The sequence below is a fragment of the Miscanthus floridulus genome, chromosome 12 (genome assembly GCF_019320115.1).
Source record: "Miscanthus floridulus cultivar M001 chromosome 12, ASM1932011v1, whole genome shotgun sequence".
NCBI classification, from domain to species: Eukaryota; Viridiplantae; Streptophyta; class Magnoliopsida; order Poales; family Poaceae; genus Miscanthus; species Miscanthus floridulus.
This window is the reverse complement of record NC_089591.1, coordinates 63,993,747-64,009,181: the sequence shown is the minus strand read 5'-3', so window position 1 is coordinate 64,009,181 and position 15,435 is coordinate 63,993,747. Positions and strand designations below refer to the sequence as shown.

The 15,435-nt window shown below is 46.0% G+C and overlaps 1 protein-coding gene across 2 annotated transcripts; it reads left to right on the top strand.

Moving 5' to 3' along the window:
* The first annotated feature begins 3,614 nt into the window (after positions 1–3,614).
* On the top strand, positions 3,615–7,395 carry LOC136496953 (putative glycerol-3-phosphate transporter 1). 2 transcript variants are annotated; one of them, XM_066492731.1, is made up of 3 exons: positions 3,615–3,881; positions 4,779–5,851; positions 6,596–7,395. In XM_066492731.1, the coding sequence occupies exons 2-3, from the start codon at positions 4,858–4,860 to the stop codon at positions 7,162–7,164; spliced, it is 1,563 nt and encodes a 520-aa protein (XP_066348828.1). In that variant the 5' UTR covers positions 3,615–3,881; positions 4,779–4,857; the 3' UTR covers positions 7,165–7,395. The 2 variants fall into 2 exon arrangements, with proteins under 2 accessions (XP_066348828.1, XP_066348829.1); XM_066492732.1 differs by lacking the exon at positions 3,615–3,881 and adding an exon at positions 4,378–4,399.
* The last annotated feature ends 8,040 nt before the right edge of the window (positions 7,396–15,435 follow it).

The window sequence follows — 15,435 nt, the reverse complement described above, 5'->3', positions numbered from 1 at the left end:
ACCGTATCGCTGCAGTTCTTCCTCGTCTGCCTCATCTCACCACGCATGCGTACCCCGTCCCCGTCCGTCTCACCACGCCCCGCTCCCGCCGTTCCTTCCCCCCTGACACCCTCCTCTCTCTCTCCACGCGGGCGGGACCCGGGAGCTGAGATAAGGACGAGCATGCCCCGTCCGCAAAGACCCTAGGCGCGTCGCGTGTCCCATCCGCCAGCCCTTGGCTCGTCACGCCCCTTCCCCTAGAGCCCGGGCCGTGGCCCCATGACTCTCTAAACATTCATCTGAAACACGAAACACTTGCTAACATGAAACATTTGAATGCAACATAAGTCTAAAGGAAATGAAACATTGGAACATACACTTGCAACATGTGTGTGAAACATATGCAACGTCCAGATAAAAACACTTGTAACTTGCAACATGAAAACACTTATTGCAACATAAGACTGAAACAGCTAAAACATTTCGAACATACTCTTGCAACATATGTGTGAAACATATGCAACATCCAAATAAGCACACTTGGAACATACGTCTAAAAAAGCAGATGAAACATTTGAACGAATGCTTGCAACGTATGTGTACAACCATTGCAACATGTGCAACATCACGATCTATTTTTGCAACATCCATATGAAACACTTGCAACATACCTCTAAAACATCTAAAACAATTGAAACATACTCTTGCAACATACGCTTTCAACGTAACATCTCCTTGCTGCTTGGCAGAACAGAGGCTGGTCGGTGTGCGGTGTTCACTGCAGCGCCCTGGTGGCAATTGTAGGCGGTGGGCCGACGGGTGGCTGCACGTCGTGGAAGGAAGGCATCGACTGCACGAGCGGCGAGGAGGCCGCGGCTGCGCGATTTGGAGAGGGCGGCAAGGCACCGCGTCTGGCAGGGCTGGTAGCCAAGCGCCACGACTCGGAGGCAGCCGCGCCGTGCCTGGCAAGGTTAGCGGCCGTGCGCTTGGAGACGGCGGGCGAGCGGATAAATGCGATAGGAAGTGTCGGTGTAGAAAGTGACCAACACGTAAATATTTATAGTTTTGTCGTACGTTGTGATCGGAGGTGGCCTAGCACTCAATGACACAGGATTTATACTGGTTCAGGCAACGTGCCCTACGTCCATTTGAGTCGGTCGGTGACTTTATTCCTGAGCCCAGGTGCTCAAAGTTTGCAGTGGGATTACAAACGAGAAAGAGAAAGATAGGGGTACAAAAGGTCCGATCGGACTCTGGTCTGAAGGGCCGAGAGTGACGGGATCCCCGCTATGTGCTAAGTGTTCGAGCGTGTGCTTGTGGTTTGAACTTAGTGGTTCTGTTGTCGTGTACTAGTAAAACTGATCGATCTGAATGAATCCGTCTTTTGGGAGAGAGTGTATCCCCTTTTATAAATAAAGGGGATGGCCTTACAAGTGAGGGGGGAGAATACGTATGCTACTAAGTCTTGTTGCACACGTCGACGGGTACAAGATGATGGTAGGCGCCCACAATACTGTTTAATATCATATGCACGTGGGAGGTTGCGTCGTCTTCTTCTTGTATAGCAAACGTGGGTGCCCGCCATACTGTTGATGTCGAGAGGCATGCAGGGGGTTTTACCATATTCGTCTGGTACGGTAAATGCTGGCGCCCACAACACTGTTGATGCCCAGAGGCATGTGGGAGAGCTTTACCATATTTGTCTGGTATGGGAGTTGATGGCTCCCACAATACTGTATGGAAAAATATCGACGCCTACAACATTGCTTGGGTTCTGTCATGTCAGGGATGTCGCAGGGTATTGTCCTGCAGATGTACATGGTACGTTTCTCGGTATTACGGTTGACTTGAGTGCCCTGTCTTACTTTCTCCGTCTGTTTCCTGGTCATTACCGAGCGTGCGTCCCCAATCGGTTGGTCCCAGTCGGCCCTGATTGCGCCAGTTGGAGAAGAGCAGTGAGCAGGGGTTTGGCGCATCCCCAGTCGGAGACGCAGGTCAGAGTCGAAAGTGGTGTTTGGCCAGGCCTTCTGGTCAGAGAGGTCGTCCGGAGGCAGGCCGAAGTTGGGATCGAGACCTTCTGGTCAGAGAGGCGGACCAGAGTTGGAAGCGGACGACGTCCCTCCTCGGTCAGGCCTTCCGATCGGAGATTGGATTGTCCTTCTGACATGTCGTTTTAGGTGTTTGGGCCGGCCTAAGAGTTTGTACGTCGTTCGCAACGTTGTCTGCTGAGCTAAGCCTTTGCTGAGAAGCTGATTCATGAGGGATCCCGGGTTTATGAACCCGACAGGAAGAGAAACTAGGAATAAATGGATGCGTATTTTTTTTTTTTTTAGAAATGAAGGAGCGTGGTTATTGGGCTGACGTCTTAGCGTCTGGGCGGACGGACTTCGCGTTCAAAGCATTCCCGTAAATAAAACCGAAGTTCTTTTATTTATACGATACAATGAATAAATGTAATCAACCGACAATAGTCGTGAGTACTATCTCTCTCCTGTCCGTACACATAAATAGGCAAAAGCTGCTCTTTCCTCTTCTGTTTACTTGGCCGTTTACTATTCTCTCCCCAGCAATGGCGCTCCTCCGTGACCCCTCCATTCGACGACGGACAAAGGTAGCTTTTCTCTCTGTATGTAGTCTGTTCATCTCACGCCACCGATTACACGCTTGGACGATGCTTGCGAATTGCGATTACACGCTCACGCGTTCCTCGCTCGATTCTCTCTTCAATCTGCATCTATCCCATCATGTGCAGGCACGTCGCCACGGCTTCCGCGCATCAACGACTGTCGAGCAATTCACGTCGTCGACCATGCAGAGATGATCCTCGGCCGGCAAGGTTCGTTTTTTTTTTTTTTTTTGCCATGTTTCCTGATACCACATGGGCACATGAATTGGATGAAACCTATTTACTACTCGAATTATTATTGCCTGCGTTCGACCTAGTAGATCTTTGTGGCCGATAGATATCATCTATCGGAGTTCGTAGCTGCAATTGGGCCATAAGAATAAACGGCACATGCATGCGCCCGAGCCGTATCGTGTTTGCGAGGGCCCTTGCTAGTGCCCTACAGTTGTGGGACTTATAACCAGAAGATCCGGTTAGGGAGGCGTTTAGCGCTGGCCGTTGGGAATATCCGTCCCCAGGAGAATATCCACTCGCTATATTCTCTCTATCATTCTGTCCGTAGCTTTCAACCCGTCGCCAGCAAAATCTGCCGGATGGGCAAATTAGGGTGCGTGTGATCACCACCCGGTGTGCGTAAAGAGCAAGCAGGAGCCTCCTTTGCTTGATCGCCTCACGCCAAGCACCGACTAGAGTTCATACAACAGTGCAGGCTACTGCCTACTAGTAGTTGTTACCTGTTGACCTACCAGCCGTAGGGTCATAACAGAGTTCATACAACAGTGCAGGTTACTACTAGTTGTTACCTGTTGACATACCACCGTAGGCTCATAATAACAGAAAATTACTTGGGTGTAGACGGTCAGTAAACTAAACGTACAAGAATCCTATTGGGTACCTTTGTTTACAGAGGTTTACAGAGCTGGTGATGGTGATATAAAAAAAGTTGGATAATCTTGGGTAAAAAAAAGCTCTTAACACAAGAAGAAGACCATGGTAGAGTAATAATAAACAAATAAAACAATCGTGGGTGTGACCTCACCGGGGAACGACCCGATCCACAGACGAGGCCTCCGGGGCCCCGGGTCATCACGGCCAGGCAAAAAAAGGCTGTTGTGAATTTCTCTTCCCTATAAGACACGGAACTCCTCGGAAGCCACGGAGCCACGGTCGAGGCCGCGCCCCAGAAAGCTGACCTCCGCCTCCCTCACGGTCCGCGCAGCCAGGAACAGCTCCTGCCGTTCCCTTGGAAGCGGCTGGCACTTCTCCTAGCTTCAAGGTGCTTCCTCTTCCTCCGTTCCTTTAATTACCTGAGCATGCTTTCAGTTACCGGAGAGATGAGCGCTAGTAACGGATCGCCGGCTTTCTTTCCCTCGCTAGTTGGCAGCAACCTGATTTGATTTCCTTTGTATCCCAACCTTTTCTATTCTTCTTTCCTCCCTGATGAAGAGCGCGATCCGTTGGTGTGTTGCTTTCCGTACCTTCCCGCTCGCCTTTGAAGGCTTTGATGCTTCTTTTCCCTCCCTGAGTTGGATATCTGAACGAGTGTTCCTTGCCTTTTCTTCCCATTGAGTTCAGCCACCAGCTATTCGTTTAATCAATTGTGAAAAGCACGTTCCTTTCCCTTTTGTTTGGCGATTGGTTATACGGAGCAAACCGGATTAAATCGCAGTGTTGCCTTTGATGTTCATGTACTCCGTAGATGTTTGACATGAGTTTTGCCCCTTGTTGTTGACATACTTTCCCCGATTTACATTCAGTTTCTGCTGTCTATCAAAGGAGTTTAATACTGCCAAGGTATGTACAGATAAGTATTTAGATATACATCGCAAAACTATGGATGTTTGGTTGCTTTATATACTTATTATATCTGGTGGGAGTATGTCTATTTTGAAATATGCGTATGCTTATGCTGATGTCAAGTGCTGTTGAATTAACTAAATTGATAATTTAGAGCTGTTCCGCAATAATAGTTTACAGCTCATTATCGATGCCATAACATCCCACCTAGCATGTTAAAATTGAAGTAGCTACGCTATCATTTGGTGACAAAACGATAACCAGCTTATTTTCCTTATTGTCATGGGATTATACTTAGTATTACAAAACGAAATTGACAGCTCTTATATATGGTCTTGTGGATGGTTCTGATGTCGGTTCTATTTGACCTTTTCAGGCACGACCAACACCGTTAAGGCAATTTCATATTCCTGGCTTGAGCTATCTTTGCAGGAAAAATCAGTTCAGATTCATTCATGGGCTCCTCAAGTCATCAGAAAAATAAAATGCGTAGCAGAAAGCCCTTGGGAATTCAACTTTTTGAGTGTGTCCGGGGGAGTCCCATCTCCTTCAGATCATGCCAGGCTCTTGTACTAGTGCTGACGTTCTTATCATACGCCAGCTACCATGCCACTAGAAAAACTACAAGCATTGTCAAGAGTGTTCTCGATCCTAAGACAAACCTGGGTACGTTGCATTGGCCCAGTCATCTCTATCTTCAAAACTTGAAAGGTGCAGAGAGCAATAATACAACTCTCTCCAGCGGTTGGGCTCCGTTCAACGCTGAAGACGGCACTGCATTGCTTGGCGAGATTGACTTGGCTTTTCTTGGTGTATATGCAATTGGCATGTTCTTTGCTGGCCATTTGGGCGATAGGGTGGATCTGAGGATCCTGCTGACTATAGGAATGATAGGAACTGGATTGTTCACCGCCGCCTTTGGAGCCGGCTACTGGTTCGATGTACACAACTTCTACTACTTTCTGGTCATGCAGATGATTTCTGGTCTGTTTCAGTCATCTGGATGGCCTTCAGTGGTTGCAGTAGTTGGCAACTGGTTTGGGAAGAGCAAGAGGGGACTGATAATGGGAATATGGAATGCTCACACATCCGTAGGAAACATATCTGGCTCTCTGATTGCTGCTGCCATGCTGAAGTATGGGTGGTGCTGGTCCTTTGCGGTGCCCGGTATCATGATCGCACTGGTCGGGCTCACGGTGTTCCTCTTCTTGCCTGTTGGGCCTGATGTGATTGGAATCCAGGAGGATCTCCATTTGAAGGATTATGAAAAGAGTGACATGGACACTCCCTTGTTGGAACGACGCTCATCAGATGTAAAAGAAAAGGCAATTGGATTTATTGAGGCGTGGAGAATTCCTGGTGTAGCTCCTTTTGCCCTCTGCCTTTTCTTCTGCAAGCTTGTGGCCTATACGTTCCTGTATTGGCTTCCCTTTTATATCAGCCACACAGGTTTGTCAAGTTATATTTTTGCAGTTACCACAGCCTCTCTTTTTTTGGCTTTTAGGAAATGAACCCTTATTGCACACTGTGATAATCAGAAAGCATGTTTTGGTGTTTAGAGTTCCAAACCTTATGATATGACGCACGTCACTAGTTAGAATGAGTGCTTGAGATATTATATACTAGTGTCGAAGCAAATTAGCAAGTGAAATTGTAAGCCCTTTTGTGATGTGCAAATCAAACTTTCTGCCCCTTTATATATGTTGACAAGCACTCCCTAGAATTGGAGCTGACTTTTCTAAACATCATAGCATTTCAGTTGCACTGGGTTCCACTGAAATGCACTCTGCAACCAAGGTGCTTTTTGACTTGCTAGTACAGGGGGGAAAAGTAATTCTTGGCATGTTTCTGATTTCTCACTCTGCTTAAGTACTTTTAGGTATTTGATTGAAACAAACCATGAAAGAAAGCAGGCACATGATGATGTGAGTGCTACTGGCCAGTGTGTGGCAATATGCTGCTGCGTGAATAATTTGACTTCTGTGTTTCAATGTGTATAGTAAAAGTAGTTTTTAGGCTATGAAAGATAAAGAGTCTATTGATTAATTCTGAAATAACTCAGCATCATGCCATATATGCATAAACCATACAAAAATTAAAAGGTTTTATACCTTTTTACTGCATTGAATTGCAGGTTCTAAGAACTATTTTTTTTTACACTAACATCAACACTCTGCCTGTTCCTGTTTTCAGCTATCGGTGGACAATACTTGTCAGACTCGGAAGCCGGGGTACTGTCAACTCTGTTCGACGTGGGTGGCGTTGTTGGCGGCATCCTCGCCGGCCACATCTCCGACCACCTGGACGCCCGGGCGCTGACGGCCGCGAGCTTCACCTTCTCCGCGATACCGGCGCTCTTCTTCTACCGCATCTACGGGAACGTCTCGCTGGCGTGGAACATCGCGCTCATGTTCGTCACCGGGATGCTGGTGAACGGGCCCTACGCGCTGATCACGACGGCCGTGTCCGCGGACCTCGGCACGCACAGCTCCCTCAACGGCAACTCCCGCGCGCTGGCCACCGTGACGGCGATCATCGACGGCACGGGGTCGATCGGCGCCGCCATCGGCCCGCTGCTGACGGGGTACATCTCCGCCAGGAGCTGGAGCGCCGTGTTCACAATGCTGATGGCGTCGGCGCTCGTCGCGGGGCTGCTGCTGTCGAGGCTGGTGGTGGCGGAGGTGGTCGCCAAGATGGAGTCCCGGAGGACGCCCGCCCACGCTGCTAGCGACCTGCCCGTGTCCTCCATGGAAGAACCGTAGATCGCTTCTGGCTGTGCCGTCTGTGATCTCGTGGTGACGTGGAATGGTTGCGGGAGCGGGACAGCAGACCAGCTGTGATTTTAGGCCTGAGGGGAGCAGATCAACTGTGGGATCTTGCTCCTGGTGTGCCGTGCTTCACTGCTTCTTGATCATCATGGTATATATGTATATCAATATGGAATGCCTTATGGTTGCCGATGAGGATGAATGCGGTCGGCAGCAGTTTCTATCTCTGCTCTTCTTGGGAGCTGCACGTACCGCAATTCGACAGGCCATACAGTCTGTTCGGCAGGCCTGAATTGGCTGGGCCAGCACCAGCCAGCCAATTCAGCCACCAGTCATTCCCAGCAGCTGGTTACCATGCTGATTTCAAATTTTCAATTTCAAATTGAATATTGATGGCAACAACAGGTGGTTATGGGGATCGTACAGACAGAGCTCTCTTGAAGACCACGCTTTACTCTTTGCTTGTGCTTGGCGGCGGCGGTTCCCCTGGCAGCGCCCCCGGTGTTCCCCTTCTTCCGGCCGGAAATTCACGTGCTGGGCGCCGGCGTCGATGTGGCGCCGCGCGCTGGGCGCAGAGCGGCGTGGGCCGTCTCCAGCTTCCCCGTGCCAAATCTTATCGCGTGAAAAATCAATGTGGTACTATTATTATGTTTTCTTAGATTATGTCAAAATTGTCCTGGGTCTATTTAAATTAGCCTGGGTCCAATTTAAATGTCAACAGATCCAACCACACAAAAATATATGCATGTCTATTGATCCGCCAATACAAATATATAAGATAGAAAAAAAAAGGTGTAAAAGTGGTTGACTAATTTATAATTAGTTTGGGACTCCTCATGCAAAATTATCTTCTCTATCTTAGGAGTGAGATTCTGAGGCTGTTAGAGGAACCCAATAAATATACTTCCAATATTTTTAGCCATTTGGAAAACTTATTGGTTTATCCATTCTTATTTTGGAAACTATCGAAGATGCTCTTAGTTGATCTGGTTTCCTCGCAAACTTAAGAGGTCGTTTGGTGCAACTTCAAAAACTGCTCTAGGAGTTGTTTTACAGCTTTAGCAATTAGACGCCCCCACACACCTCGTCTTTAGGGAATAAGCTCCGTGATTCTTGCTGAGACAAGAGAGGAGAGAGAAGAAAGCTAAAAAACCTAGCTTCTCTCAACTTCGTCTTGATCTGGTGGACCCCACCATGACCATGGCTAACTCTGCCGCCACTAGCAGTGGAGGTCGTCGTGGGGACTGTCGATGGCATGGTCACGCAAGTTGGGCGGAGATGGTGCGCTCGCCAGAGCGCAGGGGGCCAACCCGTCCGCGAGCGCCTAGCCGCTTAGGGAGGGGTGAATGTGGCGTGCTCGTTGGAGCACTCGTCGACCCATGTGGGCGCTCGCTGCTGAGTCATGGTGCCACACGTGGGTTGCTCACCGGGGCATGCCACGCCAGCGTGGGGCCGACATGCAGGCGATGGAGGTGGAGAGATATAAAGAGAGAAAAGAAATAAAGAAAATAAAAAAGAAATTATAGGTATTTTCACACTTTCCAACAATCATGAGAAGTTGTTTCCTCAAACGGTTCACAAAAACAGATTCACCACCAGTCATAAAAATGTTTTTAGAGCTAACGCCAAAAAATTTGCTTCACCAGTGAAGCTAAGTTACGCTAAATAGGCCCTAAATCATGGACCTTGTATGTGTTCATTAGTCCTAGAAAACTTTTGATGGTTAGTTGTCATAACCCAACGGTCATTCCAACTTGAACTTTTCAAAAATAACCCTTTAAGACCATAAACCTTACCAACTCCTCCCAAAACCCCGACATGTACACCTCACTATATATTGGATCACCAACCTTATCAACCATGGCTCGAGAACATAAACCTTCTTTACCACTTCTCTGCCAATAGACGACTTTATCGATCCAATGGCAAGCTTTGCATCTAGCTCTTACTAGACAAGGACGCCAAATTCGGCTCTCAAACCCTTAATCACTTCTAAGTTAAACCAAGTCAACTAGAGTCAACCTTGGTTAAACAGGACGGTTGACCTAGCTAAATTCTTGAAATAATCGTTGGAGAACCGATCCCTGACTCTTAGATGGTTTCCACAGACTTTGTAAGGTATGTCAAAGGCCCCAACATCAATCTCTCCTCTCCAAATCCAATATCCCAAAATTTATGTTTTGTCGGACCGCCGGGCGTCCCAACGCACCATCCACCAGACCACTGAGTCAGCAGAATCAGTTTAGATAATCCGTCCACTTCTCCTCCCACTTGGCCCTACTTGTCAACATGAAATGGAGATTCTCAACAACCGGTCCAGCTTCCCCTCTCACCCACTCACTCATTCACTCATCCCCCACTCTCTCCAAAATGAAGGAGCAAGAACTAGAGAGAGAAAAGGAAAGGAAAGAGGAGAAAGAAAAGAAAAAAAGAAGATCAAGGAGGACCCAGCATCATCCCCATCTTCATCCTTGGGTGAGCTCAGAAAATCCCCTTCTCTTTTCTTCCCAAATGTTAATCCAAACAGGCAAACCCTAACCCTTGATCTCACCTTGCATTAGTGGAAGAAGAAGGCCCTAGCAACTTCATCATCTCAAGTGTAACCTGAAAGTCCTCTCTCACTCAATCGTCTCAAAGGATCCTCGATTTCCTCTCTAATTGAAGTTAAAAGTTGTATGAATGCAACAAACTCTTTACATCCCATGATTCATCAATTTAATTTGGAAACAAAAATTCAAGTTATTCACTGTAGTGGCATAATTCTAGAAAATTGAGAGTAAGTGCTTTGCTTTTGTTTCTCCAATCACAACCAAACTCAAGAAAAGAGAGAGATTTTTTTTTGACAAACTCCTCCAAAAAAAAAGAGATATGACATAAACTTTTAATAATCATCACCGTCGTCCTAAAATTGGCCCAAAACGCATCCTCGTTTTCAGACAAAAAGCTTGATTGGCTGTTGTTGGGTGCTGGTCCAATGGGCTGCGATCGGATAAGCTGCACAGCAGTCAGACAATCTAAGCCCAGTTGTATACTTGGGCTCTTTCGAGGCCCTCACGTGACATTGCGTTAGTCGTGCCATAAAACCGCAGAGCAAGGCTTTGAATTTTCTCAGGGCCTACAATTCTTTTTTTTTTTTTGGCAACCAATGGGCCTGGACTTTTTTCCCGCTTGTGATCACACCATACGTAATAATGAACTGATGGATATCCTTCTGCTCAAAAAAAAAAACGTAATGGCTATCCAATCACTCATTTTCTTCACACGCGTCGACGCGCACCACACTGCGAAACACAGCAGTTAACTGTGGTCGCGACTAGGACGGAGAGACGACACGGCATAGTGCACTGTCGTGGCCGGCGATGCAGCAGAGGCCAACGAACAGCCTTGTTCGTGAAGCCCGGCAAGAATATGTTCCTGCATCAGATGCGGAGATGCCCACGGCAAAGCACGTAGCTGGACACGCATTAGCCATAACTTTCGGGGTTCGGGGGTGTTCTTTCCGGCGAGAGATTTGCTCCGCCCCCCTCCGTGTTTGTTTATTATAACCGCAGATCGATTTCGTGCGTGATAATCTTATCTCGGAGCGGGAAGAAAGCAACTGGTCGAGGAGCCGCATTGCCAATATGACATCCAGCAACGCGGTCTGTAATGTGCGCTTTGCGATCTCATTCAGAGGTCCTCCATTGCATGTACTCATCGATCAAACAATTGGGAATTCGGACATCCCCGCAAAGCAAAAGCTCGCCGCCCTCGTGCAGTCGTGTGCCCCGCCTGCTCGAGCAATGCTCGCCTTTTCTCCGCTGGATTGGTAGTGTAGGAGCCTATGAGAGCAGCTACGCTTTCCACTAATGCTGCTGCTACGCTCCAAACGAATAGACGAAGTCGGTACAGTACAGCGGGTGGTAAGGTAACGCCGGTCCAGCGGAGAGCTCCAACGTGCGAGCGAGCAAGTTGATGGGTGGATGGACGGAAAAGGATGAGCGCCGGAGCCCGGATTACACGCGCAGCGGGGCGTGTTCACCCAAGGAAAATGGCCGGCCGGCGGAAACCAGTTCAGGTCGGGTCGGGTCGGTCTCCGCGGCCGCAAGACGCCAAGCGCCTCCGCACCGGCTCCACGTTCTCATCGTGACAGGAGCGCAGGACGATTGCAGTGGCATGGTAGTGGACTGGCCGGAGCAGAGCGGCAAGGCGCTGCGTTTGACCGGGCGCGCGAAAGCAAAAAAAAAAAAGGCGATTTCGAAGGGAGGCGCGACCGCGCGAGCGAGTGACAGGGACTCGTTTGGTTTGTGCGGCAGGAGAATAACAACGAAGACAGGCACTCGAGGGCCCAATTTGATCACCTTCGTTCTCTTTTAGATCGGTTATCACTTTAGCCATGTTCGCTTCTCTTACGAGCTATACTATTTCAGCGAACGAATAGTATTTTTCTCTCGCAACAAATCGGCGAATAGTACTTCAGGGCCTTTGCCGCAGTTATATCCTAGTCAAAAGTAGCACTAGTCACCACTAGCCACGATAGAAGCTGCTATAGCCTGTCAATTTCTAAAGTTATCTTAGATCAAACTTTTTCAATTCGACTATCATTAAAAAAAAGTATTAAGATTCATAACACAAAATAGTATTATTAGATACACCATAAACTATAGTTTCATAATGTGCTCAATTGGTATCACAGATATCTACATTTTTTTCTATAAATGTAATCAAATAAAGAAAAGTTTAACTTAAAATAACTCTAGAAATTGATTTTATTCAAGGACCGATGGAATATATATCTAACTTTAGATTAGTAGGTTTAGGGGTTGACTTCGTTGTTATGTTTCGATTTGTGATCCATTTTATTTATCATCACTCCGCTAGTTACTCTATATACTTCCTCTGTTTTTAATTGTAAGATATTTTGTCTTTTCTATATATATTATTTTTACTATGTATTTAAACATAGTGCATATTTAAGTTCACAACAACAGTTATGTATTTACAAAAAATTAAAATATCTTACAATTTAAGATGAAGGAAGTAATGTAAAATTAGTCAGGTTGAAAATGAATTGACTAAATATTCTATATAAAATTGTACTATTTTTGTATCGGAAGGATTACAAGAGGCATATGTTTACTTTAACTAATGGTGACATGTACTATAGTGCACGTTGATTATTTATTTTTTTCTAGAAGTGCACGTTTCAGTAATTGAGTCATCTCAACTGCTCCTTTTTTTAAAAACTCATCTCAACTACTCTTGGCTAGCAGCAAACAACCGATTCAAAACCTCCGTACCCCCCCCCCCCCCCCAAAAAAAAAAAAAGAGTGTAATTCTAGATATGAATTGAGTCTAATTTCCTTAATTTTAACTAAAATCGTAGTTATAATAATAAATTTATATAGAAAATATTACTAGTATTTGTGACTTCAAATAGTTATACTGCCGAAATACATTATATAATTAATTTAATTATACTTATTCGGTATTATAAATGTGATTTGATAATTTAGTGTGACGTGGGATTTTTGTGGATAGTAAAGACTTGTTTAAAGAAGGCAACGAGAATTGGGTGGGTCGTGGCAGACTTGAATCGTGTTGGCTAGAAATGCTCGTCCTGGCAGGAAGAAACTGTGTAGCAGCTGTGTTCGCGGAACGTATTATGTTGTTGGGCTGCTTAGTATTTTGTATAGATTTAGTTAAATTTAAAGATATTTGACTTTGAGAAATAAGAATTGTTTTAAACTCGTAATGAAAGGCTATATACTTCTCAAAAGGGAGTACTAACTATCAAGAGGACCACATGAAGCGAGTGACAGGAGACGATCGACGGATCAAGATTGGTGGAGAGGGCTGCATGCCATGTTTCAGAAGTGCAGAGTGACGAATAGGGAGGCTGGGCCCCTTCCTCCTTCCCAGTCTCGTGTCTAGCTTTCCGACGAGCATACATTATAGGTGCATTCTTTTTGGATTTTGGTACATAAAGGATTTATCTGAAAAAGAAGTGGCAGCGTCAGTTCTACGCGCACAATCACACATGCAAGAAAGGAGGAAAAAGAATTATTTAGGGCACGTTCGTTTGGAGGAATTCTGGAGGAATTTTAATAGTTTGGAGGAATGCTGGTGAAATTTGTGAGAGAGAAACACTGTTCTAGATGAAAAAAAAAACGGATCAAAGTCAGGTTTAAGGGCACGGGACTTCAGACCGGTTGTAGATGCAGGGCATGCAGCCACGAACAGCATTTGTTAGTTTCAGAGATTCAGTGGACATATGCCCTCGACTGTTCTGCTACAACAACGGTTGTTTCTAAAGTACTTTCTAGGTTCTTAAAAAACACATGAAAATGTGCAAACAGGTTGTTTCTACAGTACTTTCTAGGTTCTAAAAAACCACATGAAAATGTGCAAACGCACCACAGACCTAGTGGTACGGCGCAGGAGCAGCGAGGCAGATCAAACGAGTCGTGTACTCGTGTGTGATCGCAACGCATGCAAAGTTCCCCGCTTTTATTTTTCCTTTCCGGCAGCCCCCCAGTGCAACGAGGTAGCTAGCCTTTTCATCGCTTCGCTTATCTGAATCCTCGACCCATTCCAGGTTCACGTCACTTTGTATTTCGAGAACCTTTTTCTTCTCCACATTCTTTCATCGCCCACGACTTTTGCCCGGAGGGACGGGACGTCCACACGCAACGAGACACGTACGTGGCTACGTGCCATGGAGACTTGCTGCTTCGAGAGCTAGGCCAGCTTTGCATTGGGATGGAGTTTGGTTGGCATATCTTTGTTCTCTACAGTGACACGCACTAGTCTTTAGGCCCCATATTTTAGGCCCATTTGGCTCCACACTGGCCTCATGGAATTACCGGTAAGTTTATGTCAACTAAACTTTGGTACGGGCTTTCGTTTGAAGTTATCAGCCGGCTTATCAGCTAAAATCTATAGTATTTTTCTCTCATAAAAAAATCAGTTTCAACCAGCTTATCAGTCAACTTTAATACCAGCTGAACAATGAGTATATGGATATATATAGCCGCAAAAAATTAGGAAATATGCAATGCAGTTTCAATCCAGAAAATTGGCACTGTCTTTATCTTCAGAGATTCAGAGCTGGGAGTAACACTAATACCACTTTCCCTGTCCAAAGGCAGCACTCGAGCACGCATCACTACTCACTAAACACGGTACGATTGACAGTACGAAAGCAAATGTCCAAGACCTGTGTTACCCTTACCCATGCATGTTCACATTCCCTTTCATCATCTTGTCCTGGCTGCTTCCTCCTTTCCTCACTGATTGGTCAGCTAAAAGACATACGGCTGTAGTAGCTTTGCTCATCATGATCATGGCTAGTGGATGTGGATCAACATGTTCACCTCAACTTTGGTCTAACCTGTTTCGAATTATTTTCATTCCCTATATGACTATATGTGAGGTAGCTTATGCATGAAGAGATGGATAGTAGATATATATACTACTCCTCTAGCTTCATGATCATCTATATGTATATGGATGGACCATGCTATGTACATCACTTTTGTACATATATGCATCTATCCTATCTTTACTTTACTCTGCTTTTTCTAGCCCTTTCAATGCAAGGTAGGAAAGTCTGTATTATTGCATCACTTTGCAAGGGATGGATACGGTGGAGAGTGCTACTTCCGCTACGAGAATGTTCACGCCATGATAGGCACCGCTGCATGTACTAACGGTTTAGATGTTACACACGTATATACAGAAGCACTTAGAACTGGGGTCCCTTGACATTGCATAGATGGACCTGACCACTTTAAGATTCTCCTGACTTTTATCTCCTTTTCCCTCCCCTTGGATCAAATGAACAAGGGAAAGCATTTTTTCTCTCTCTAAAAGATTAAAAAGCCTGCGTGTAGCGAGTGTTCTTTGATAATAAGGACAAGGAAGCCCTTTTACATCGAGTACTGCATTCATATATTGTTTTCTGTGTTCTTTGCCTTCCCACCTTTTTTTCTACTTATTCTTGCCAAGATCTGGAGCACCTGATCTAATTGTGTGCGCTGTTTATTGAAGCTTCGGAGGGCTATATGCTTCGTACAGTATATATATCAATTTCAGAAAGTTCAGTCCTCAGGTCGGTGGTTCATTCGTCATTTGTCGGAAGTCAGAACTCACAAGCATCTTTTGCTCACGGCTCTGTTCGGCGGGGCTTATTGCTGCGGCGGCTGATTTGTAGGACTGATTTATTGTAAGAGAAAAATATTGTTCTATGACTGAAAAAATAGAGCTGATTCTGATTTATAAGCT

Coding starts and splice junctions, on each gene's coding strand:
- LOC136496953 (XM_066492731.1), top strand. CDS start 4,858: ATGGGCTCCTCAAGTCATCAGAAAAATAAAATGCGTAGCAGAAAGCCC. Junction 5,852..6,595: donor CTTTTATATCAGCCACACAG/GTTTGTCAAGTT, acceptor TCCTGTTTTCAG/CTATCGGTGGACAATACTTG.